Below are 23348 nucleotides of genomic sequence, written 5' to 3'. Positions count from 1 at the left end.
TGCAATCGCAGTTGAGGTTCAACATAATTAAGATAGGGCGAAGAGTGGTGGGCATTCGTCTCTCCAACGGATGATGAAGCTGTTAAGCATAGGCCAGGACATTGATGAGTGCCGCATGAGTTACTGCCCTGAGTAAATCAATATTCACAAATAGATGGAAGTGATCCAAGATCGACAGTGGGAGGCAATTGCTGTGAGAGTGATGGTTCAATTACTCTATTTCTTGCGTCTGGACATGTGTCACTCCTGCAGCCGCGCCGGAAGATCGCTCCACAGACAAGAAGAGACGTGAGAGACAAGCGACAAGAGACAGACTGCACAAGATGCACATGCGTCTCAACGATGAGTACCTTACCTTGCCTTACCTTACCTTATGGCGTGGACGGCGTAGAGGCTGCGGTGCGGCAGAGGCGGAGCTGCATCCATTGGCTGGATGGAAGTTCGCGACCACCCCGTAAGGCAAGGTACCTTACTTTCTGTGGCCAAGGATGACGTTTGTGTTTTGCGTGTGTGAGGGAGCATGGATGATGGCACCAGTCCATAAGGAAAGGTATGGTCTTCTCACCTGTTTACAGCAACAGCACCCTAAACTCAAGGCTACTAGTGGCCAAGTTCATGCTGAGGTTGCCGTTACTCCAAGCCACGGTATTCGCGATATTCCTGCATTCTGGGCCGTGGTGCAGTGCCTTTGAGGCTGTTTGCTTGCTTGCTTATTGTTGTCGATTGCTTCAGCTAAACATAGTGCTTTGTGTAATAGATTATCACCTACACTCTACTTGTACTGTTTCTTGTCTTAGTTTCATCCCAGAACACATCTGCCTCGTCCTCCCAAACACTGGTCCAGTAGTCATTTTCCCCAGGGCTCATTGGAGCATCTGTAGGACGGCCACACCTGCCCAAACTGGCTCCTCCATTCTATCGGCGCAAGGTCCTGCATCAAAGCGGCCTCAAGCGATCCATTCCTCTCCTTCGTTATCTGTTTCCACATCCGAAGGGTCGCTTTCAAGCACACCTCAGTAGGTTCAGACTCGACACCTTACCTCGTCTTCGACATTCCGCCCAGTCCCGCATCTACCGCTTCCTCATCAACCGACAGTTGCGCAGAGGCCAGCGGAAGGCATCCGGCATTCTCGCCCGTCTTCGTAGGCGGAAAGCCTTGTACTGGAGAAAGAGCCTGGACCTGAAAAATGCTTCCTTGCTGCGACGAGCAGGTCGAACAATGTCATACAGAGGAACGCCTTCCGTCTATGCTGATAGCTTGCGCGCCCCTCCCGAGTCGGGTGGCAAGCGCAAGAAGTTGGCGGGTTATCTGAAGGCCGCGAATGAGCTCAGACAATCGTACACGGCCAACTGGAACGGCTCTCATGGCTCGCATGAGTATGACGACGACGCACCCGGCGCTTTCCCTGATGCTGCTGTTGTCCGCAGTGGTGACGAGGAAATGATCCTGTTTCCCGGCTATGCCAGGAAGCACACCAAGAGCAAGCCGCGCGCTCAGCCAGGCACTATCCAGCAGGTCGCTGGCACGGGACGGGACTACCGGGACACTACTGGATCTGGAGATGCCGAGTTCTGGAAACAGCAATGGGAACAGTACGAGAATGACCGAGCGATAGTTGATGTCGATGTTCGTGGATGGATCTACAACCCCCACAAAGGTCCCTTGAGCCGCAAGCACCGCCTTATGGTCGGATTAGCTCGCCAGCTGGTCGGTCTCCCTGCGCCATCTGGCGTCTCGAGTCCGTCGTCAAGTCGACCAGGCAGTCGGTCAACAAGTCCTGTGAGGGACGCCCCTTCCAAGCGAGAACAAGAGATTGTGTCACAGCAAGCCGACGAGATTGTGCGGAGAGGCGAGACGGAAGCCGCAATTGCTGGCCAAGGAGGCTTCAGTGAACTTCCCTCCCGGGACTCCGATGGGCGCAGTGTTTATGGCAAACAGAGCGCCAGCTCGTCCCCTTCACGCTCGTCGGCCGACCATCTCGAAGTGTTGGGCGATACCGACTCCATCAACCCTGTCCGGAAACGCCAGTCCTGGACAGCTCCAGGGAAAATGTCACAGGCCGAGTTGTCTGTTGCAAACAACCATCTCATGGCCCGTCTCAAGCCCTTCATGGCCAACCCCATTGCCAACGCTACCATCAGTGCTTTCTTCTACAACGACAAAGTGTCGCGCCAGAGGACAATCAACACCGACGCGTCCGGCCACTTTCATCTGCGAGCCTCTCTGGACTTTATACCAACACACGTGCGCGTACTTGCATCCGACCGGCTATCCGCTACCGAGGAGGTGCAGGTGACATCATCTCGGGGCGTCAGCTTGATTACTGACATCGATGATACAATCAAACATTCTGCCATCAGTAGTGGAGCCAGAGAAATCTTCCGCAATGCTTTCATAAGGGATTTGGGAGACCTGATTATAGACGGCGTCCAGCCATGGTATACAAAACTGGCGGATATGGGCGTGAAGCTGCATTATGTGTCAAATTCACCCTGGCAGTTGTATCCCGTACTGACAACCTTTTGCAAAATGGCCGGTCTTCCTCGTGGATCTTATCATTTGAAGCAGTATAGCGGTATGCTTCAAGGTATTTTCGAGCCGGTCGCTGAGCGCAAGAAAGCTACCATGGAGAGAATCATGCGCGATTTCCCGGACCGCAAGTTCGTTCTTGTTGGAGACAGCGGAGAGGCGGATCTCGAGGTCTATGTTGATACCGTGCTCGAGTACCCCGGTCGCATTTTGGGAATCTTTATCAGAGATGTCACAACGCCAGATAACAAAGGCTTCTTCGACCCGTCTATGGGACCCCTGAGCAACGGTGCCAATGGCGGCAAGCGCACCCCGAAACATAAAAGCACCGAAAGCCTGATCAGCTCTAAGCAGCTGTCACGGCCTAATGATATCCAAGACGATGAAAACGAGCTCAGGGAGGCTATTGCAGCATCACTAAAAGACATGGAAGAGGAGACCGCACGGACAAGGAGATCGGTGTTCTTGGAACAGCCACCGTCATTCGACAAATTCCCCACGTCAGACGACAGAAGCATGCGGCCTGCATTGCCACCAAGACGACCGACTGATCCACCTGCTCCGCAAGCCTCGGCGATCGAGGACGATCTCATTGATTTCAGCGATGACGAGAGCCCGGCACCTGCGCTACCACGGCGGCCGAACGTGCATTCTCGAACCACTGCTCCTCCCTTGAACCGAGTCCAGACAGATTCTCCGACGAGAAAGGCATTGTCTCCTCCACCTCCCCTCAAGATCAAACCACCTCAATTGAGATCTCCGAGCCCGCTCGGCGCCTCCCAGCCAGCGACCGCGAATGCATCCAAGCCACCCCCTCCCAAACCCCGAAAACCGTCGACGACAGTAAACACCATGGTCCCGTCGCCTCTATCACAAAACTCACCCATTGTCGGTTCGCCACCACCGTTGGAACCACCGCCGCCGAAGCAAACGTACGGAGCGGCGGCCAAGAAGAAGCTCAACTCCGCATACAACGTCCTACCTTCGGCGCCCAAATACCTCGGTGGCTCACCCACGAAGTCCAGCAAGCCTAGCGCAACCACTGCTCTTCCTGCTGCTTTTACAGATGACGAAGACAGACTCCAAAACACGCGTATCGGAAGATCAACCACGGCGCGATCCCTAGACGACGCCCGACCACCATCACAACTGACCGCGCCCCCACCACCCCCGCGACGGAACCTTTCTTCCTACCCAGCAGCCGCAGCGCAATACGCCTCAAACCGCCTAAGCGGCACATGGGGCGGGTCCGAACCACCGAGCAACAGCAGCAGCGCCAACTCAACATGGGGCCCATCATTCGACACCACATCAACAGCAGCCGCAAACAACCCCTACGGAGGAGGCTCACAAACGCCGCTGAACAAAAAAGAAGAAATGTGGAAACGACGCTGGGCGCGCGCCAAGGACCTCATGGATCAGAAGGGCGTCGTGTTGCGCGCTTGGAGGGTCGGCTCGGACGTCGAGGGTGTTTGCCTCGCGCTTGTCAGGCAGGCGTTGAAGGAGAATAATGATCATGATAGAGATGATATTCAGAGCGGGAGCAGTAGGAGTGGGAGCGGGAGTGGGAGTGACTAGAAAGCTGGAAATGGTTTTTTTTTTGATTGAGCTGGGTTAGGCAGTTAGTCTCTTGTTTTGTTGTTTATATCATCGAAGAGGGAAAGCAAAGAACGACGAGAGAATCCAAAAAAGGTCAGGGGCGCTATATTGCCGATTCGCAAGCGGCCGACACGAAGAAAAACGCCAAAGGAGAAAGAGTACAACGGAAGAAGTGAAGTGAGAAGAAGTGAACTCTTGCTCACTCCCCCAATCAACAACCTTTCTCCACTCTTCTTTTCCATTCTTCCATCTCCTTGTCTTTGTCCAAACCAATCCCATTGATCCCACCGCCAAGCCCTTTTCAGGCACCTCATCCAAGAAAAGCATTCCGCATCAGGCAAGAAAGAGAGCAACGGAGCCAACAAAAGCAGGAAGAAGAAGAAGAAGAAGAAGAAGAAGAAGAAGAAGAAGAAGAAGAAGAAGAAGAAGAAGAAGAAGAAGAAGAAGAGGAATAGGGCTGGTATGTACATGTAGATATGTATGTAATGTATATATGTATGTACAAAGAATACGTGAAATGATCCCGAAAATGAGAAACCCTACTTCCACTTTCATCCTCCAATAGTAGCCAGAGGAGCAAATGATAGAGAAGGAGAAAAAGAAGAAGAAGAAGAAGAACTAAAAAAAGCAAAGCTAATGATGCTTTTCTTTCCCCAAAGAAAGGACGTCGGAATGCAAGAGAGGAAGGAACAAATGCAGCAGGTGAGGCGAGCGAAACTGGAAAAAAGAAACATGAGTGGAAAGATGGAACCGAATATGCTCGCGAGCAGCGCGATAAAGTGAGGAGATGGAAACGACAATTCCAACGCAGGAAAGAAAACAAAAGCCCAATGCCACCACCACCGCCATATGTGTAAATACCAACCTTTGAAAAACCGTCCGCCCAGAAATACGTCCCAATCATGCAATATGCATTCATTCCTTACATCCGAACCCATACATAAAAAGTAAGAAACAGAAAGAAAGAAAAGAAATTCGTTAATGATGTCTCTTCAGAAAGCCCAAGATACTGCTCCGTCTGCGTTCTTCTTTGACGAGCTTGACGGCGTCGGAAATCATGGTTTGGTCGCTGCCACCATGGGTGCCAGCGCTGGTGCCTCGTCGAGGAGCGGCAGCCGTCTCGCCGTGTTGTGGCCGTCTCGCGTTGTCAGACCCCGCTGCTGCTCCTCCGTCTTTCTTCCATATACTGTGCAGGTGATGTGAGAAATGCGGGGTTGAGTCGCCGCACTGGCTCGCTTGACTCCAGTCGTTTCGGTTGTGGTCGTGGTGTTGTGCCAGAGTGGGTCTGGGCTCGAGGGCAACGTAGTGTGTCGCGCCTGAGTAGTCGTTAAGTTGGGTTTTCTCGGCGGGCAGGGGAGCTGTGGAAAGCATGTAGGGGTTGGCGTCCTGGTCGTCGGCGATGCTGAGGTGTTCCAGCGCAGTGCTCAGAGGTCTTGGTCGTGAAGTCCGTGATGAATGAGCGAAATTGGAGTTGTGGTCGGTGGTCGAGGGTAACATGACGCTTCGTCGTCGGTCCTTGAATTTGTCTAGATCGGACTCGCTGGCCATGACGCGCTCCATGCGCTTTGGCATTGGAGGCTCGACGAATGGCTGCTTTGGACTCACCGGGTCGCTGTCGGGCTTCTTTGACTTCTCTGACTTGCTGGCTGGTTTTGCAGGAAGAGTGTTTGTTGTGGCGCTGAATTGCTTCGCGGCGTACTTGGGGAAGTAAGTGCCGGGTTGACTGCGCCTCGCGCGAGACGAGGACGCTTTCCGGTCAGCTCGTGGACGAGTGAGTTGGCGACTGGACTCTGGACGTCTGCGCTGACTCTGAGGTTGGGTCTGAGTCTGAACTTCGTCTTTGTCCTCTCCAGCGTTGGGGTTCACCTCGTCCACTTCCTCATAATTGGTCAGGTCGGACGAGTCGTCCTTGTCCTCACACCCTTTGGTCTCGTCATCATGTGCCGAGTCATTGCGATCTCCAGCAGGTCTTGTCGAGTCTGCCGCCTTCCTTGCGGATTCACGCCTCGCTGTGGCAAGCTCTTGATCCTGTTGGTACAATTCCAATCTGCGGCTCAACTCGAAAGGATCGAATGGTCGGGTCTGTCGTGAACCACCTGTCGGCTTGACAACAACCATGGGTTGCGCTTGTGGTTGTCTATTGATTCTTGTGGGCTCATTGGATTTATGTCTTGACAAGCGGAATTGCTTGCGCGCAGGGGCTTGCGTGCTCCCGGCCGTGGACTTCTTTTCTCCCATCACTGCGATACTCAGAAGTTGCAGCGGTGAGCTGTATGAGCAGAAATCACGTTGCTATGTATGTAACACTGTACGATCACGCTGACGCAGTATGGATCGTCGTTGACTGCCGGTGCACGACGATGTTATCTGCTCTTCTCACTGTCCCGTGGGTGCATCTGATGCTTAGCTGACAAGTCACAATGCTTGTCAAAGGACGAAATAGAAGATGATGAAACTCGGCGCAAAGGCAAAGGGGAGATTGGACAAGAGGGAGAGGGGAAAAGTCATGCACATGGTAAACAATAACCGAGGGTTCCAGACTCGGCTACAGTAAGACAGAAGAAGTCAAGCAAAAAGGAATTACATCTCGTGAGGCTCGTCTGGCGTCGATGACTTACATCTTTGGCTTTTGGTCTGCTGGTGCTAAAGAATGAGGCCGGTGACTAAGATGGAAGGATGCCCCCAACGCCTCTGGTATGAAAAACGAGGCGCTAAGGAGTGACCAAGATGGCAAGGACTACAAGTAGACGAACGCTAGACAGAAAGCGTGAGAAACCCCAGATTGCACATGGCATGTCTGTAGATCGATTGCACCGGCTCTACAAACTCTAAATGGCCTCGTGCCCTGGGTCCTTCGAGACTAGGGCATGGTGGAAATTTATTTAGAATAAGGTATCTAGAAGCGGCTTTTTTTTCGCATTTTACTCTACCTTTGCACACTAACAAGATATTTATTGCACGGACAGGAGTGCAGTGCTTAAAGTTGAGGTACAGTCAGGTAGGCACGCGAGCAAGAGTCAGGTACGGAGTGCAGCACCAGCACGGTACCGTTCGCAATAGCAACACGGAGAACAGTGCTTCCTCCGGATTTCGACGTCCACCACCTAAGGTAAGGTAAGGTACACACTGGCTGGTGCCACAAGCTTATTTTCCCGGTCGTGTCACCACGCCAGCCTGTGAATCAGGCACGAGCCAAGATCGAATGTCTCTTGAATACCGTAAGTACCTTGATTTACCCGTTATTGCGACACATCACCTGATCATCTTCGCAACACAACCTCTTCTCGAGCCTTGCGATGGCGTCGAGACTCGGCATGGAGTGTTGTGATTTCAAGAGACATCCCCAGCTCCTCCGAACAAGATGTCCCAAGAAAGTGTACCTCGGCCGCACAAATAGAAGGGGCAACGCGCGCGGGCGGAAGTTGTCGGACCGTGGATTTGTGCTGGAGATGATGTCTGCAGACGTCACTCTGCATGGCTTCCGCGGTCGACATAAATCTATAATCCTTTCAACCATTTTCTGATGAGATGACATCGACGGATATTATGGGATGCAGAACAGTGAGCTCCTTCATCGTCATCATCATCGTTGTCGAGATGTCGCGCGGGAGATGGACATTGGTAATATTGGACGCGCGGCGAACCAGCCGGCAGAGTTTGGGAGAATTGAGCAAGAAAGTTTGTCGAGAAGAAGCACTTGTTGATTCTGATGCAGCTTCTGGCTCACTCGCTCTGCATTCTCTATCCTCTCAGATCGGATATAGCTAGGTGTTCCTACGTAGGGAGTGACGGAGCGCTTCAAGGTGAAGCGCAACAACAAGTAGAAAGAGTGTTGCGCCTTTCGTGTGCCTTAATAGGTCAACCTCAATCGGTAGGTTTAACATGTCACAATACCAAATGCTCATGTCCATCGGAACTACCACGTATCCAATATTCAGCACAAGAGATCTAAAAAATGGATCTGCTCGAGTACCTTATTGTACTAACCTCTGTTGATCACGACAAACCGCGTGCGAAGAAGGCTGGTTCTGTTACCGAAACAGCTGCTATCAACAGAACAGAATTAGACAAGACACGAAAACCAACCGTCATATTAGACGCCACTATTCTTCAATCCCTTCTCGAATGTGCTTTTTTCAAATCCGCTCCTGTAGTAGCATACACGGCTACAAGGCAGCCTGGAGAGTCACCGGCAGTCCCTCGCGAAGAATCAAGTCACGAAGGAGCCGTTGACGGCAGAAATCACAACGACAAACCCGTGGCAAGTGATGCATCTATACCTCGACTAAAGGCAGACAAGCCAAATCTATATATCTGTGCCTTGCGGTCGAGGCTGGTGCCCCGGCGGTCGCAGGCAGATGCACGATGTTGATGATGCACAAGAGGGTATGAAGCAAGGTAGAGACAGACCGTGGACGAAGAGACGCATGGACAGTGATACCTACAGTACAATAGGTAGGTATATAAAGTTGTGGTGACGGGAACGTTAGTAATGACAGGGTCGCAACGACTGCAATCATGACTCGACATGTGCAACGAAACGCAGACTCTGGCCCTCCGAGGCTTATCGATAACAAAAGTTCCCAAAGTCTTTCTTCTTTCGCTGCTTCCATTTGTGGAAAGAAAGACCTGAAGAAGCGAGTAATAGTCTTCATCCTTCTTCACAACCCACAATCATGTCTCTGACGGAGAGACTCGACAAGATCCGTTCGCAGCCCAAGCTGCAGGGCATGCAACAGGTACAGCAAATCATCTGCATTTCTCTGCAAATCCCTTCTTTGCAACAAATACTGACACCAACCCACTACAGACTGCAGTCGTGTTGAACGCCGTCGACGACACATTGAAGAGCCAACAGGCCGAACCCACACCCACCGCATATTTCGCTGCTTTGCTCGCTCTGCTTGGACAGTACATCACGTCGGAAAAAGGATTGGAGAACAAGGAACTCGCATACGCAGTCGTCTACCTGCTCGACCTCGTCACCTCAGACGTTCCTGCCCCGTTACTTCGATCGAAATTTGCTCAGATTCTCGGTGGACTCGCACCTGCCCTCACACACCAAGATGCCGACGCTCCTCTATTACGCGCTTCAATAGGCTGCCTTGAGTCGCTCCTGGTCGCTCAAGATGCGCAAGCATGGGCGCTGCCCGCCTCCCAGCTCAGTCCCCGCAGAGCAGTCGCTGGACTGCTCGGACTCGCCTCAGACCCAAGACCAAAGGTCAGAAAGCGAGCACAGGACGCCCTGACCACAGTCCTGACGAGTCCGCTCCCAACGCCCTCCATCGATCACCCCGCCGCAGACATGTGCGCCGAGACGTCGATGCGCACTCTCCAGGAAGTCGCCGAGCAGGCAGGCAAGTCGAGAAAGTCAAAGGCACAACGCAACGCAGAGAACGATCCCGCTCTCATGCACGCCATCCAGCTGGTCAAGACCATCGCTTCCGCCGCCAACGGCTGGCCCGCTCGCAAGATCGAGCCTCTGTGTGAGGTCCTTCTCGACATCTCAAAGTCCAGTCACGAGTTCCTTGTCATGGCCGCCTTTGACGTCTTCGAGATCATCTTTGCAGGTCTGGCCGACGAGCTCTCCTCGGCCAAGTTGCCCCGTCTGCTCGAGGTCATCGGCGAGCTACAGCCCTCGCAGACCGACACTCAGCTGCTCCCTCCTTGGATTGCCGTTCTCTCACGAGCCTACGACGTCGCTGCCCAGATCTCGCCCGAGGAGACTTTCCAGAACCTGCCCAACCTGTTCGCTCAAGTCGCTGCCTTCCTCACTGCTCCCTCACACAACATCCGCATCTCCGCCTCCGAGTGTCTCATCTCTTTCCTGACCAACTGTATCCCCGACTCCGTCCTTCTGGATCCCTCCATCATGGACGAAAAGGTCTTCGAGGGCCTCGGCAGAGTCATCAACGATCTGCTTACCGTCAAGTACCAGTCAGCTTGGATGGAAGTCTTCAACGTCATCGCTGCTGCTTTTGACGCTTTGCGCTGGAGAGCCCAGGGAATCATGACCAACGCGATCAAGACCGTGGGCGACCTTCGCGGAAATGACACTTTCACGGGCAAGAAGGAGGCAGACGCCGTGCTCGCCAAGGCCATCAGCGCCGTCGGCCCAGACGACGTCCTCGACATTCTGCCTCTGAATCTGGCAAAGCCCGTTGCCGGCCAGCCTGGAAGAGCATGGATGCTCCCCATCATGCGCGAATCTGTGCGCAACACTCGCCTTGCACATTTCAGATCCGAGCTCGTGCCTCTCAGTGAGTCCATGTTCCAGCGCGTGCTGAACCATGGCGCCGCCGAGAAGACCATGGAGATCAAGATCTTCGAGACTGTCGTCCAGCAGATCTGGGCCACTCTCCCCGGATACTGCGAGTTGCCCACGGATCTGGTCGAGTCATTTGATCAGACATTCGCCGAATTGTTGGCGAATCTGCTGTACCAGCAGCCTCAGTTGCGCACAGAGCTCTGCAAAGCTCTGCAGAGCCTTGTCGAGTCCAACCAAGCTGTGCTTTCTCTCGATGGCGAAGAGGACCTCATCGCCCAGGGTATGGTTACCCGTGAGGATGCCCAGAAGAACATCCAGCACTTGTCTGGTCTCGCTGGCAACATCCTCGCCGTGCTTTTCAACGTTTACAGCGAGACGTTGCCTCAATACCGTGGTATCATTCTCCGCGCCATCAATGCCTACCTCAGCATCACCCCCGAGCAGGAGCTCATGGACACATTCACCCGCGTCGCGACAATGCTCGAAGAACAGGTCCAGCAGGATGGTGCACAGACACAAGCTGAGAAGCAGAAGCAGAAGCAGCAGCTGCCTAAGGGTCAGGCTAAGATGCCCCCCATGTCGCACACCCTCATGGATCTAGTCATCACCATCTCCATCTATCTTCCTCGCGACAGCTACGGTGCCCTGTTCAACATGGCCTCCAACGTCATCAACAAGGACGATGATCCTCAGTTGCAGAAGAAGGCCTACAAGCTCATCCCACGTCTGGCCGAGTCCGAGGCTGGTCGTGCTGCCATCGTGGAGAGGAATGGTGAACTACAACAACTCCTCATGCTGTCTGCTCCCAAGGCCACAGCCCCGGCACGTCGAGATCGTCTGACGGCAATCGCCCAGATCATTCCAGCACTGCCTACTGATGACCTCCACTTCATCCCCTCGATCCTTTCCGAGGTCGTCATCTCCGCAAAGGAGGTCAACGAGAAGGCACGTACCGCCGCATTTGATCTACTCGTCCAGATGGGTGAGAAGATGAGCGAGGGAGGCACCGTCATCAATGCCAAGTGCCCACACATGCCGGATGATGCTCCCTCTGCACCAGCAAGTCTGGAAGAATACTTCACAATGGTTTCTGCAGGTCTCGCTGGAGCAACGCCTCACATGATTTCTGCTTCCATTACCGCTCTCGCGCGTCTCCTCTACGAGTTCCGCACTAGACTTGCCGAACCCACGATCATGGATCTTGTGCAGACAATCGATCTTTTCTTGACGTCAGCGAATCGTGAGATTGTCCGGTCGTGCTTGGGTTTCGTCAAGGTCTGCGTGCTATCTTTGCCGACGCAGCTCATGCTCCCAAGACTCGAGACTCTGGTGCCGAACCTGTGTGTGTGGAGCCACGAGCACAAGGCGCAATTCAAAGCCAAGGTCAAGCACATCTTCGAGCGTATGATCAAGCGTTTCGGTGTCGACGTCGTCGAGCGTGTCACACCAGACGACGACAAGAAGCTCATCGCAAACATCCGCAAGACGGCAGAGCGCGCGAAGAGAAAGAAGCAAGAGGGCGCCGCCGATGGCAACGAAGAGGCAGAGCCGCAGAAGAGAGTGGGCAAGTTCGAGAGCGAATACGACGAGGCCGTGTATGGCAGCGACGAAGACGAAGGCTCCGGCTCTGATATTTCTGATGACGAGGTCCTCGGACGCGCTGCGGCAAAAGGCAAGTCTCGCGCTGCCAAGGGTGGAGAGACATATATCGTCGAAGACGAAGACGAGCCTCTGGATCTGCTTTCTCGTAAAGCGCTAGGCAATCTATCATCGACGCGACCATCAAAGAGAAGAGACGAAGCCGCAGGATCACAGAAGAAGAAGAGCGCCAAGACAGATCTTGACGGTAAACTTGTCTTCAACGAAGACAGCGATGACGACAAGGACGCCATGGACTTTGACGGCGCCGAGCCAGGTGACGGTACTCTCGAGGGTGGCATCAACGCCTACGTGGCAGCCATCAAGGGTCGAGACGCAGCCACGCGCGGCCGTGGCGGCAAGCTGAAGTTCAAGAACAGAGGACACGACCGCGAGGACGAAGACGAAATGGAAATCGACGCGCAGGAAATCGCCGACGCAAGAAGGAAAGCCCAGCAGCAAAGCCCTGGCGGTCGCGGCGGTGACAGGAGAAACGATGGAGGTAGAGGAGGCCGAGGAGGAGGACGAGGCCGCGGTGGACCGCCGCAGCGACGTGGACTTGGTATGGACAGGGATAGAGGTAGTGGCTTCGGCGGCGGCGATAGAACAGCCGGCGGCAGAGTCGACAAAGGTGGCTTCCCTCCCAGAAGAGGCGGTGGTGGTGCTGGTGGCTTCTCGCGAGGCGGTGGCGGTGGCTTCTCGCGAGGCGGTCGTGGAGGCAGCGGCGGTTTCTCTCGTGGCGGTGGTCGCGGAGGCAGCGGTGGCTTTTCTCGTGGTGGCGGCGGCGGTGGCCGTGGCGGCGGACGTGGAGGGCGCGGAGGGCGATAGATGTCATGAAAAAAAAAGCTTCTTGGTTCCTTTTCTTCTACATATGCATCCATCATTTCAAAAGACAAAGGCGTTCTTGTTTTGTCTCGGTTTTCTTGCTATTTCATCCAAAGTATCTCTCTATTCGTCCGATAAAGGACCCATCCAAACATCCACCCATATATCATCCACTTGCATAACCCCCTCGTTCTTGGTCAATGACCGCTCGCGGAGTGTTCATTGACTAGTCATCAAGAGATCAGGAATAATTAACCGAGTGGTTATGAAATTGATTATTAAGATGTCATGGACCTCTGATTAGAGATTGATCAACCATTCGTTAGAAAGTTATCGATTATTCATTAGACAGTCATTGACTGTCCACCGGGTAGTTATTGATTGGAAACGAGCTATACTGTTAGGGAAAGGACCCCTATGGTCATTTCCTCGCCAAGAGAGTAGCTCTTGGCATTACTACGATATATATATTACCGAGTCGATCTCACAGATCGACTCTGAAACAAGCTATTTACCAGTGTCATATCATATACTGCATACATCCACCTATACATCCACTTATACACCCAACCGAACTAAGCACGAAACCGACTATTGATCTATGCCATCTGAACATCTACCTCTCTATTTTATTGATATATGCCTTTGTCGATTGCGTAAGCTGTGAGGGCTTGATGTGGTTATTACTACAGTGATCCGAAACCATTCTTAGGACGAGTTTTGTACAACAATACTTTGAATGCCGCGAGATAAGGTATTTTCGTATAGTGGGATACATCTCGGAGAAGCAAGGTCACGCTGTGACTGTTGCTAGACGATGATATGTGGCACATGGGTAGCATCAGGAATCTCTCGGTGATTAGAATTCTTCCGTTTGGATGAGACGGTGGACTAAGGGGCTGTAAGCTATCGCTTGGGGATGATGTTGCTTTGACTACTTCTGGAATGTCGTGTCTTCACAGGATTGCAGACGTCGGAATTTCCCTCTCTGTGATATGAAGTCGACATTATGTCGTCAAATTTCATTCCGAGAATGACACGATCGTTAGATTGAAGTTCTATAGGTACAAAACTATCTGACTGTGGTGATTTACAGCAATGTTAAAACCTGGACACAAGCGAAGGACAGCTAGCGTAGGTACCATAGTGAACGATACGTGATGGTCCGAAGTCCTCAAATCGCCTTCTCGGTCAACACGCGAGATCGTGACCTCTGTATACTCAAGTGCATCCAGTCGCTCTGTTGCTAAGACACTGATCCACTATAGTACCCTGCAAGCTCACGCCCCTAATCTTGCAGCTCACATTAGCTGAAGCGCAGAAGTTGACGCAAGAATTGGCCGCGTTGGTCAAGTTCCGGAGCTGGAACGTGGCGTTGGCGCTCCAGCTGATGCAACATCCACGCTCGCAGACACTTCTCGGGCTTCCGTGTTTCCAGGTTACATCTAGAGAGATGCTATTGATGAGGGCGAGGCAGGCGGACTTGGCGGCTCTGTGCGCACTGTCACACGTTTCTGACAGCCATTTTTTCTCTAGCTTGGTCGTGGCCGTGGTGGAGTTCTTGAGGTCGTTGAAGGTTGTGGCCAAGTAGCTCGAGCTGGAGGTGCTGGCGTAGAGGCTGATCAGGTCGGCGTCGGGAGTACTGCTATTGCCCGAGACTGCCTCCAACAGACCATCCTGCATCTGCTCGCTTGATACCTTGACGTAGTCGGCGTAGGCGTTCATTTCGAAAGCATTGGAGAGGAACACCAAGTCGCCCCATTGTCCTTTGCTTGCTGCGATCTTCGCAAGGCCCGCAATGGTCACGAGCGCGTCGAGGTTGTCGAGCGACTCGAGCCCGATGTCCTTTTGTACATGAGGCAGTTGCTCTGGGCTAAAGCCCGTGATGTTCAACCAGACTGTTCCGGATGAATTGCCGCTGAGAGCGACATTGCCGTAAGCTAAGGCATTGATACTATCTTCGTAGCTTAGCTCTTGAGCCTGACAGGAGGTGACTGCCAAAGCTCCGGCTGTCGCGATCCAGGAAGTAAGATGCATGTCTGGGAGATTCAGTATGAGGAAGATCAGAGCTGGCTGAGACTATGAGAAGGAAGTGAGACGAATGATGAACGAGTGCAACTTTGACGGGTGAATATCAGTCTTTATATACATTTGCAGAAGCCGCAACTGTAGAAACGGAAGATATATGTGTATATTCGACCGTGGCCCCCGGGTCCTCGCTTCGTCAAATGATACCTTGTTCTATTCGTTGTTGTTCGTATTCATCCTTCGATGGAGTCATGAGACTACAACATTCACATGTGGTGGAGAAGGTATGATGACTATTGATTCCAGCAGTAAGATGGAACCAGTGGTCTAGAGTACGATGTGGACTAGTAGTCTGTGCCACTATCGGTACATTGCGGCGCAGTATGTGGAGCCATGTTTATATGAGCTGCAGGACGCCTGATAGTCGACGAGTGGTAACAATACTAGAGATGATCGATGTCAGCTCGGTGTGCCAGCAGACAAGATATGTACAGCGCGAATGGGCTTATCCCAACATGTTTCACTATCCAGCGTGAAGTAGGGAATTGACAGATCTTGAGTGCCTGCCCAGGAAATCTGCTGCTCCACTGCATGGCCAGATGTTGTTCGAATAAGGTCTGGATCGCCTAATCGTCAATTTCAGTTCATCCTCGACCACTGCTATAGTACACCGGCTAATTCGGTTGTTCACTTGTGATATAAAAGTATGAACTCCGTCGAGTCCCCGGCACTAAAAGAGGAGCGAGCATTTTCGAATCAGCTGTTATGGACGTATATAGCAAAGAGGACTACTTTAGTATGTGGGGTCCTTGCAATGCTACTAGCATCACACATGTGATACCCTAGGAGGTTAAGGTGATGGATACATTTCCTATCCTCAAAGGCAAAGCAGATACGTAAGCAAGGCATTCCTCCACCACTAATAGACCTCGTCCTCTGAGATTATTTGAAGGCAACAACGGTAGCTGTGCTGGGGCCCTTCACATGCACATCAATGCGTCTCCGTAGTCATCGCGTAGTGAACGGATCGCAAAGTTGTGGAGTCTAGTCCTTCGCCTAGGCGTCCAAAAGTGTACATGTAGAAGCATACCAGCGAATGTCATTACGGTGCGGCCAGACTCGGATTCGAATAGAGCCGTCGTATTCATTTCTTACAATGTGCGCACAGATCAGAATCCAAGGACGTAGATCCTATGTTGCTTCGCTTTCTATAGCGCATCCAGGAAGTGTTGTTGCTATTACAACGGCATGAAGCTGAAGAGGACGATGTGTAGACATTGCTTAAAGCGAGCAGCTTTAGTGGACGAATGGAACCAAGTAGCATCGCTTCGTAGTCATGCATGCGTGATGTTCCACTCTGCATACGTGAATCTTTGATCTACAAATCATGTCAGTAAGGACTTCCTGGTGTCCTATCACGTGTACAAGTATATAAATGCAGCCGGTTGATGAAGGGCTAAAGGGAAACCTGTAATAGCTTGACTGGCGTGTTGTTGACCTTGCTTCGGCTTAGGCTTGACACAGAAAAAGCTTGAGAATGGTTCCGCCCGGCTCTTAAAGCTCGCTGGCTCGTGATTCTGGAGAGAAGGCCGATCATTCACATTAGGATCATGCGTGTACATTCCAATATGTAGATTATTACGCACATACTAGTATCCTTCGTTCACGGTCTCTTTGGACTGGAAGTGCCATTTACGAAGATGAGGCTAGAACATGTCTGATCCACCTTCTCAAAAAGGAGCGGGTCAATCTTTTATTCTCATGGCACAAACGCACATAGCAACTCAAATATCCCCCCGAACCGATTGACTTCTCTTCTCGGTAATAATGACACGACGGGAATCACTAGTAATAGAAGTAATACGCAGCAGCATCAACATCTTCATATCTCCTGCTGGAGATGGGAAGTTGTTCTCCGGGACTGCGGCACTGCTGCACGCCGAGAATGCGATGGAAGACATCGATATTCGGAGTAACTACTCTATGCTAGTATTGTTCGTGATTCACGTGTCATCGCAAGTAGGGATAGCTGCCGTAAGGTCTATCATAGGCAAGACCCAGGCGGAATAGTATGCTAATGTGTCCCTTAGGCTCGCTATTATCTAGGCCATGTTCTTCCCGTCATCTTGATAACTAGTGGATATATGACTCCAGATCCATCGACTATATACTACGACCGGAGATCGAGAGACGAACTAAAGTCTCATCAGTACCCACCCATCAGGAATCTAAGGCGAACAACCACTTACATGCGTAAGATATATGGTACCAGCATGGTGTTCCGTGGCCTGAAAGCAGCCATACTCTACCAACTCGCTCAATCCGCCGTCTCATGGACAGTAGGTACACTCACTAGACAACACCACCCTCTGTTGGAGAACCTGGCGTATATAGCTTCATGTGTCATACTCACAGACCTGCATCTCCACTGGACGTGGCGAACAGTCGCCGTCGGCCGCGTATCTAAACAACGACGACGCGAGCAGCAGCAGAGTAGCTATACCGAGCGCTGGAAAGCCTTAGCACCCCTGACTCTCGCCTACGCCGTGGGCACGAGTGTATCGCATTCACTAAACAGCTGGACAGGCCTACTCGGTCTCTCCAGCGGCAGCGATAGCGTTGGTGAGGCATACGAAACCAGCAGGCAAGACATCGTATCGGCGATCACCGCCCGCGAGACGTTCTTGGCACTCTCTGCTCTGCTCCTCCGGATCTTCGTAGTCTTGCCCTGCTGGATCTGCCTGTTGCAGGCAGAAACGAGATTTTTTCCAGAGGGTCAACGCGCTGTTGTCCCTCGGTCCCTGCCAGTTGAGCAGTCGGCGCCGACAGCTGGTATCATGCAGTCGAGATTGGGCGAAGGTCGTCTCGACTATGGTGTTATGCACGAGTACACGCCGGCGAGACGAAGTGTATGGCTAGGACTGGTTGAGCTGCACTTGAAGAAATGCGTTTTACACCTCTTTCTCCAGGGCTTGCTGTGGCTGATGGCAGCGATATTCTTGTATAGGAGATAAAGTCTTTGTCTTACCTGATATTTGATGGATGAAATTATAAGGGCTGTAAGGGTCTATCCTATGAGTACAGGAGTATTCTCGAATTGTGGTGATGCTAACTTACGAGCGATCAGATGACGAGAATAGACTGAAAAGGCTGGGTAGGTAAGGTGGGGTAACCCTGTCCACTCGTTCCTGCAAGCTCCACTCGCCAACGATCACTGATGTTTCTGCATTTTTTGTCTTATTACGTGCAAGCTATTCTGTTTCTGTATGTTCCATGTTGATGCTGCCTCCCAAAACTGTAAACCTTTAATTCTGATTATCTTGGCTTGATAAACCTGATGCTTTGCTTACCCTGACTTGACATGCCCTTTGTTTCGCCTTGATTTGCGATTTATTTACCTTCGGTCCAGCCTTGATTGTCGACTCATCTGCTCTTGACTCTGCTTTAACCTAAGACTGATCTATCTTTTGATTCACCTTCAGTTGCGAATTCATATATCTTTGGTTCTGCCTTGATTTGCGACTTATCTATCCTTCATTCTGCCTTCCCTCTCAATTCACCTATCCTTCGTCCTGCCTTCACTCCTACTTCACCTATCTTTTATCCTGCCTTTACTCTGATTTTATTCATCTACTTCGCCGCCCCATCCTAACCGTACCTGGTATTCTAGTGTCGTCCCCTACCTGATCGTTCTTTCCCTCTATTTGACTGATTCGACCACCGACAAAAGCCTGGGCTAGATGACTAACACGTACTCGATAGACTACAAAGGCTTGTGTTCAGAATCTTTTCAAGATGAATCAGAGGAGACAAAACAAGATTGTTTGGAAAAAGTGGTTTAATTTGATCATGCCATGATATGTTATGCTTGCAGTCTTGTGGGTATATAGAGATGAGAAAAACGCCGGAAATAGAAGAACAATGCATGGGTACAAAGACGAACAAAATTTCAGAGTGCACCACCACTGCTTTCGCGACCGTCAGTGTCGAACTCGTTGCCTTTCTCTAGATCGAGGTCACCATGTGCTGCTGCTGCAACCCCTCCAGTAACGCTACTACTGCGCATCTCCAGATCTCGGAGTTTTCTTGACAACAGAGACTCGGCCCCGGAGCCATGAGCGGTGACGCGATCGCGACTAGTCTCCCGAGAAAAGGTCAGGGTCGGGTTGATCTGGTCGGCGCGATCGTCTTGTTCACGGATACCATCGCCGCCATCACTACTGCGAATGCGAGTCTTGTGTCCGATTCTCAGACCATACTGTCTCTGAACGTGTGGCCGAGAGGAAACAGAAGACGTTGGAGAAGCACATTCTGCATTTTTCATGTCCGCGTCGTCGTCGTTACCATGCATGTCACGACTGCCGGGTCTAGACTCCAGTGTCGGAAGGCGTTGAATGCGCGGGAGATCATACGACATGTTGTCGAAACTCTTTCCGAAGAGAGATGTGCCATATGGACTGCCGTAGGCGCTAGGCTCGAATGGAGATACATGGTCGAATAGGTGGTGATCATGACGGAGATGATCATGCTGCGAGGATGATGCTGCAGCAGGCATGGCTGGGTAGATGGCGCTTCTCCTGCGGCGCGCGTTGTCCATCGAAGCAGATGTCTGAAACGCATTCGACTCTCGACCTGGCTTATAAGCCGAGTAACGAGGCTCCGGCATCTGTATCTCACTTCTGAGCTTTTCCTTGCCATCCGGCACGCGATTGGCGAAGACGACGCGGATGTGTTGGTAGAGATAAAAGCGGTTCTTTGAAGGAGAACAGATGTGCAGATGGATCAGATATCTTAGTATCGGACGATCCCTAGGATCAGTTGCAGGGCTCAACGCTGCTTCCGGACGATCTGTACCATGATTGCTGCGTGAAGTTACAGGCATGTCGATCATGGGACCTGCAGAGTAGCTCCGTTGTCGTATAAAAGTCTTTTGACCTGGCTCCATGTCGGATAGATCGTAGGGGACCAGAAACAGCTTGACCGCAGTCTTGTTTGGGTTTTTGAGTACGATTTGCAGTTGGCCGATTTGAGGAATACGATAGCAGCCTCCGTGTGGCTCCTTGGGAGAATGTGATCTTTTTGATCTGTGTTTGCGTTTACGAGTGTGCACTCCCGGCATGTCATCCTCGTGGACTTGAGAGGGCTGCCTCTCGTTCTCTCTGGATCTTTTGTCGTCGCGCTCGGGAGCTTTCTGCAAAGTATTTTCCAGATCGATCATGCCAACATAAGGACTCGGTTCTGGATCGACTGCCAAGGCTGACGGATAGCTGTAGAAGACGGCAGGAAAGGGAATCGTAACGTGAGGCGGACATTTGAGACTCGGCTTGCAGTCTCCCTTCCCGAGTACACCAATCTGAGCAACGAAGTTGAGCGGCTTAGAGGGCGTGGTCGACATGCGACCTCTCAGAATAGATTCCTCATAAGAGCCGACCATGGGAGCGTGCTGCAAGGGTGAGGCATCGGTCATGGATGGACGGCGTGCTGTCGACCACGACGGCTGCGTAAGGCTCTGTAGGGATCCTATGGATCTGCGTGGTTGATGAGCCTGATAGGGAAAAGTCGACTCCCTTCGTAGCGAAGAAGCATGGCTCGGTGGTTCCGCTCTCTGATAGGTCAAGGAATCAAAGGCTGATCTTGACTGCTGCAGCAGACGTGGGGAATGAGTGCGTCTCCTCGACGCCCTGTCTGGACTGTGCTGCTGACGAGAGGCCACAAGCGGCTCCTGATCAGGGATATCGGCAGCGTTCGCTTGATATACCAAGGGGCTGGTCGGCGGTTGATATACGAAGCTGGTGGACAATGAAGCATGCGACAGAGCACGAGAACGTGGCGGAGTAGCAAAGGGCAAGTGCATAGGAGATGGGGATTCATGTGGGGTTTGGTGAAAGGCAGAGACGGGAAAGTCGCGGTGCCACGGTACCACTGGAGAAGTCGAGGGAGGCGGCTGCCACTCTCGAGACGGATCGTGCTGGAGATTATGACCATCGAGGGACCAGGGCGATGATGCATCCTCCTCTCGGAAGTCGCCTCTGTGTAAAGCTGAGCGGGGACGAGAGATGTGCAGACCAAGCGCGTTCTGTTCCTCGGTCGACGCCGACGAATCATTCCGTGTTTCCCGGACTTGTGTTGGCGGCGGAGGGGCTTCTTCCACGTGTTCATGTTCAACCGGAGATGTCGAGCGACGCTGTTCTGCTCGCTTGAGTTTCCTGATGATCTCTTGCCTGTCAACGGGAGCGCTGTGTCCGTCGAAGGCTAGAGGTGTGCGTGGTCGGCCTGTGAAGAATGGGTTGAACATGATGGGCGGACTCGTAGGTCGATTTTGGAGGCCTTGTCCGCCTTTGGATGCAGGCGACGGCTGTCCCTGGTCCGTCCCATTGTCATGGAATGTTGTGTTCACGGAGTGATATGGCGGGCTGTCATATCTGGGCATGCTTCAGCTCAGAGCTTTCCGGGAGCTCTGAGCTGGAGTCCAGGTGGAAGTATTTTTGAGTCGGAAGGAGCCCCGAAAGGCAATACAGAGTCGTTTACTTGATTTCAGCTGCAGATGCCTTGACAGCCTGTCTGGACATTCAAGATCGGAACCGCCGTGAGATAGACTGCAGATGGAGGATGTCTGCTACGATACTCGTGATCTGTTCGGGGAAGCGGCGTTAATGAAGATAAAAGACCGGCCAGGCAGATAGACGATCAGCCGATCCGAATTGATATCAACCACAGTTTTCGGGTTCTGGTAATCACGCAAAGATGAGAAAAAAAAAACCAAAGATGGAGTTTCGTGTCTGAGTGCAGGATTTTGAGTCATACGATTCTTTGCGACGACGGAGTTTTGGTTCTGAGGCTCTGTCTACTAACGATCGGAAGTCTGGCCATGTGACGAGGACGTTTGGGGAAGCACAAGACGCAGAGAGTACATCACTTTTTCCTTTGTTCGAGGTCACTACAGGAAACTCTGCGGTTACTCAATCCCTTGCTCGGCAGTACAGTAGTGGGTCATACGGACTAGTATTATTATACCTTAGCAGGTCCATATCACACAATTTCTTACCACACTATGACATTATGACACCAGTGCACTTCTCTCTCTCTCTCTCTCTCCACTTCTCAGGGATCGATTGTCGGGGACTTTTACTACTGTGAACCTTGATTGCACTTTTCCGCCAGTGGCCCTGTTTCCCCCACGTACTACTACTACTCTACTCTGTACGTACGCAAGCATTAGTAGGCTTTTTATTCTCTCTCTGTCGATTCTGGTTTTTTTTTCTCTGCAGAGGAGACTAAGCCGCTTGCAGATTCTGTCCTACAGCATCTCTATGCGTTGCTTCTATGCGTTGCTTGAATCAGGTCATCCCCCATCGCGGGCGCAAGTGACTTTTGTATCATTCCGTCCTTATATCTTCTCAAGTTTCCAAATAATGCCATCAGGGTAGTCCATAGTCCCCTCCAGCCAAGACTTTGCCTTTTCTCCGAGGCTCATTTAGTTATCCGCGTCTCTATAGAAAAACAATAAAATAAACCGTCTCCTGCAAAACCACCAAAGTACATCATCATCAGCATCCATAAAGTTCACCCGCCACACACCACAATTACAACATACGTCACAGATCTTACAAACTCACAAACAATGGCGGTTACCAAAAGATCCCGAGACGAGTCCGCCCCCGACAGCGCGGCCAAAAAACAAAAGCGAGGATTCACAGTCGGCCCAGCGAATCTGCCAGACGGAACATGGAAGCGCAAAAGTAATGAAAAAAAAATCCACTCCCTACCTCTCCGCAGAAAGAAGAAGAATGAAAAAACCCCAGACCGCTAATTATTCTTGTGTCCCACAGCCCAACAGATCAAAAAAGACCTGATAGTCAAAGCCAAGCTCAGGAAAGAATACGCCAAAGTGAAGGCGCGCGAGGAGCCGAACCTGACGGGTAAACGCTCACTGTACGACGACGACGACGAGAACGACGACGAACCCCCCACCACCACGACCCACAAAGATGGCGACAACGACACCACCCAAGTGCCCGAGCAGGCCCCCGCGACAATAGAGCGACACCCAGACCGCGTGCAAATGATCGAAGAAACCCCCGAAGAAGCCCTCCAGGACGCCGAACAAAACGCCGAACAGACCGGCGAGCAAGCCTTCCGCCAGCGCCGCCAGCGGAAACCAAAGCCCATCCCGTTCGCGCGCGAACACGCCGAGGCTCAGCAGCGCAAGCAAGAGGCCGAGGAGCGGCGATTGGCGCGCGAACAGGCGCAGCGCGAGAGGGCGCAGAAACTCGAGGAACGGGAAAGGTTTCGCAAGGCCATGGCTAAGGCGAGGACTGGTGGCAAGAACGGACAGAGGAAACTGGGCAGGGAGAGTACGGTCTTGTTGGAGAAGGTCAAGAGAATGGTTGGGCAGACTTGATTTCTCTTTTCTTTATTCTCGAGTTCAAAGTCCGACGTTCTGGCATTATATTGCTTTAG

At 52.0% G+C, this 23348-nt stretch overlaps 5 protein-coding genes across 6 annotated transcripts; 4 read left to right on the top strand and 1 right to left on the bottom strand.

Moving 5' to 3' along the window:
• Window positions 1–1219: 1219 nt before the first annotated feature.
• AAFC00_002191 (uncharacterized protein) lies at window positions 1220–4108 on the top strand (the record flags this gene model as incomplete). The annotated part of the gene is made up of 1 exon (XM_069341476.1): window positions 1220–4108. One exon carries the CDS (start codon window positions 1220–1222, stop codon window positions 4106–4108), a length of 2889 nt encoding a protein of 962 aa, XP_069201557.1.
• Window positions 4109–5107: 999 nt separating this feature from the next.
• On the bottom strand, window positions 5108–6367 carry AAFC00_002190 (uncharacterized protein; the record flags this gene model as incomplete). Of its 2 annotated transcripts, none has more annotated exons than XM_069341475.1 (1): window positions 5108–6367. In XM_069341475.1, one exon carries the CDS (start codon window positions 6365–6367, stop codon window positions 5108–5110), a length of 1260 nt encoding a protein of 419 aa, XP_069201555.1. The 2 variants fall into 2 exon arrangements, with proteins under 2 accessions (XP_069201555.1, XP_069201556.1); XM_069347986.1 differs by having other exon boundaries at window positions 5108–6247.
• A 2438-nt stretch (window positions 6368–8805) lies between these two features.
• On the top strand, window positions 8806–12863 carry AAFC00_002189 (uncharacterized protein; the record flags this gene model as incomplete). The annotated part of the gene is made up of 2 exons (XM_069341474.1): window positions 8806–8868; window positions 8940–12863. 2 exons carry the CDS (start codon window positions 8806–8808, stop codon window positions 12861–12863), a joined length of 3987 nt encoding a protein of 1328 aa, XP_069201554.1.
• A 3852-nt stretch (window positions 12864–16715) lies between these two features.
• On the top strand, window positions 16716–17902 carry AAFC00_002188 (uncharacterized protein; the record flags this gene model as incomplete). The annotated part of the gene is made up of 2 exons (XM_069348501.1): window positions 16716–16922; window positions 16979–17902. The coding sequence occupies 2 exons, from the start codon at window positions 16716–16718 to the stop codon at window positions 17900–17902; spliced, it is 1131 nt and encodes a 376-aa protein (XP_069201553.1).
• Window positions 17903–22509: 4607 nt separating this feature from the next.
• Window positions 22510–23289, top strand: AAFC00_002187 (uncharacterized protein; the record flags this gene model as incomplete). The annotated part of the gene is made up of 2 exons (XM_069341472.1): window positions 22510–22627; window positions 22718–23289. 2 exons carry the CDS (start codon window positions 22510–22512, stop codon window positions 23287–23289), a joined length of 690 nt encoding a protein of 229 aa, XP_069201552.1.
• Window positions 23290–23348: the final 59 nt, after the last annotated feature.

The sequence above is a fragment of the Neodothiora populina genome (genome assembly GCF_041146345.1).
Source record: "Neodothiora populina strain CPC 39397 chromosome Unknown canker_contig_14, whole genome shotgun sequence".
Classification (NCBI taxonomy): domain Eukaryota; kingdom Fungi; phylum Ascomycota; class Dothideomycetes; order Dothideales; family Dothioraceae; genus Neodothiora; species Neodothiora populina.
Note: the sequence above shows the minus strand (reverse complement) of the source record. Positions and strands in the feature narration are given on the sequence as shown.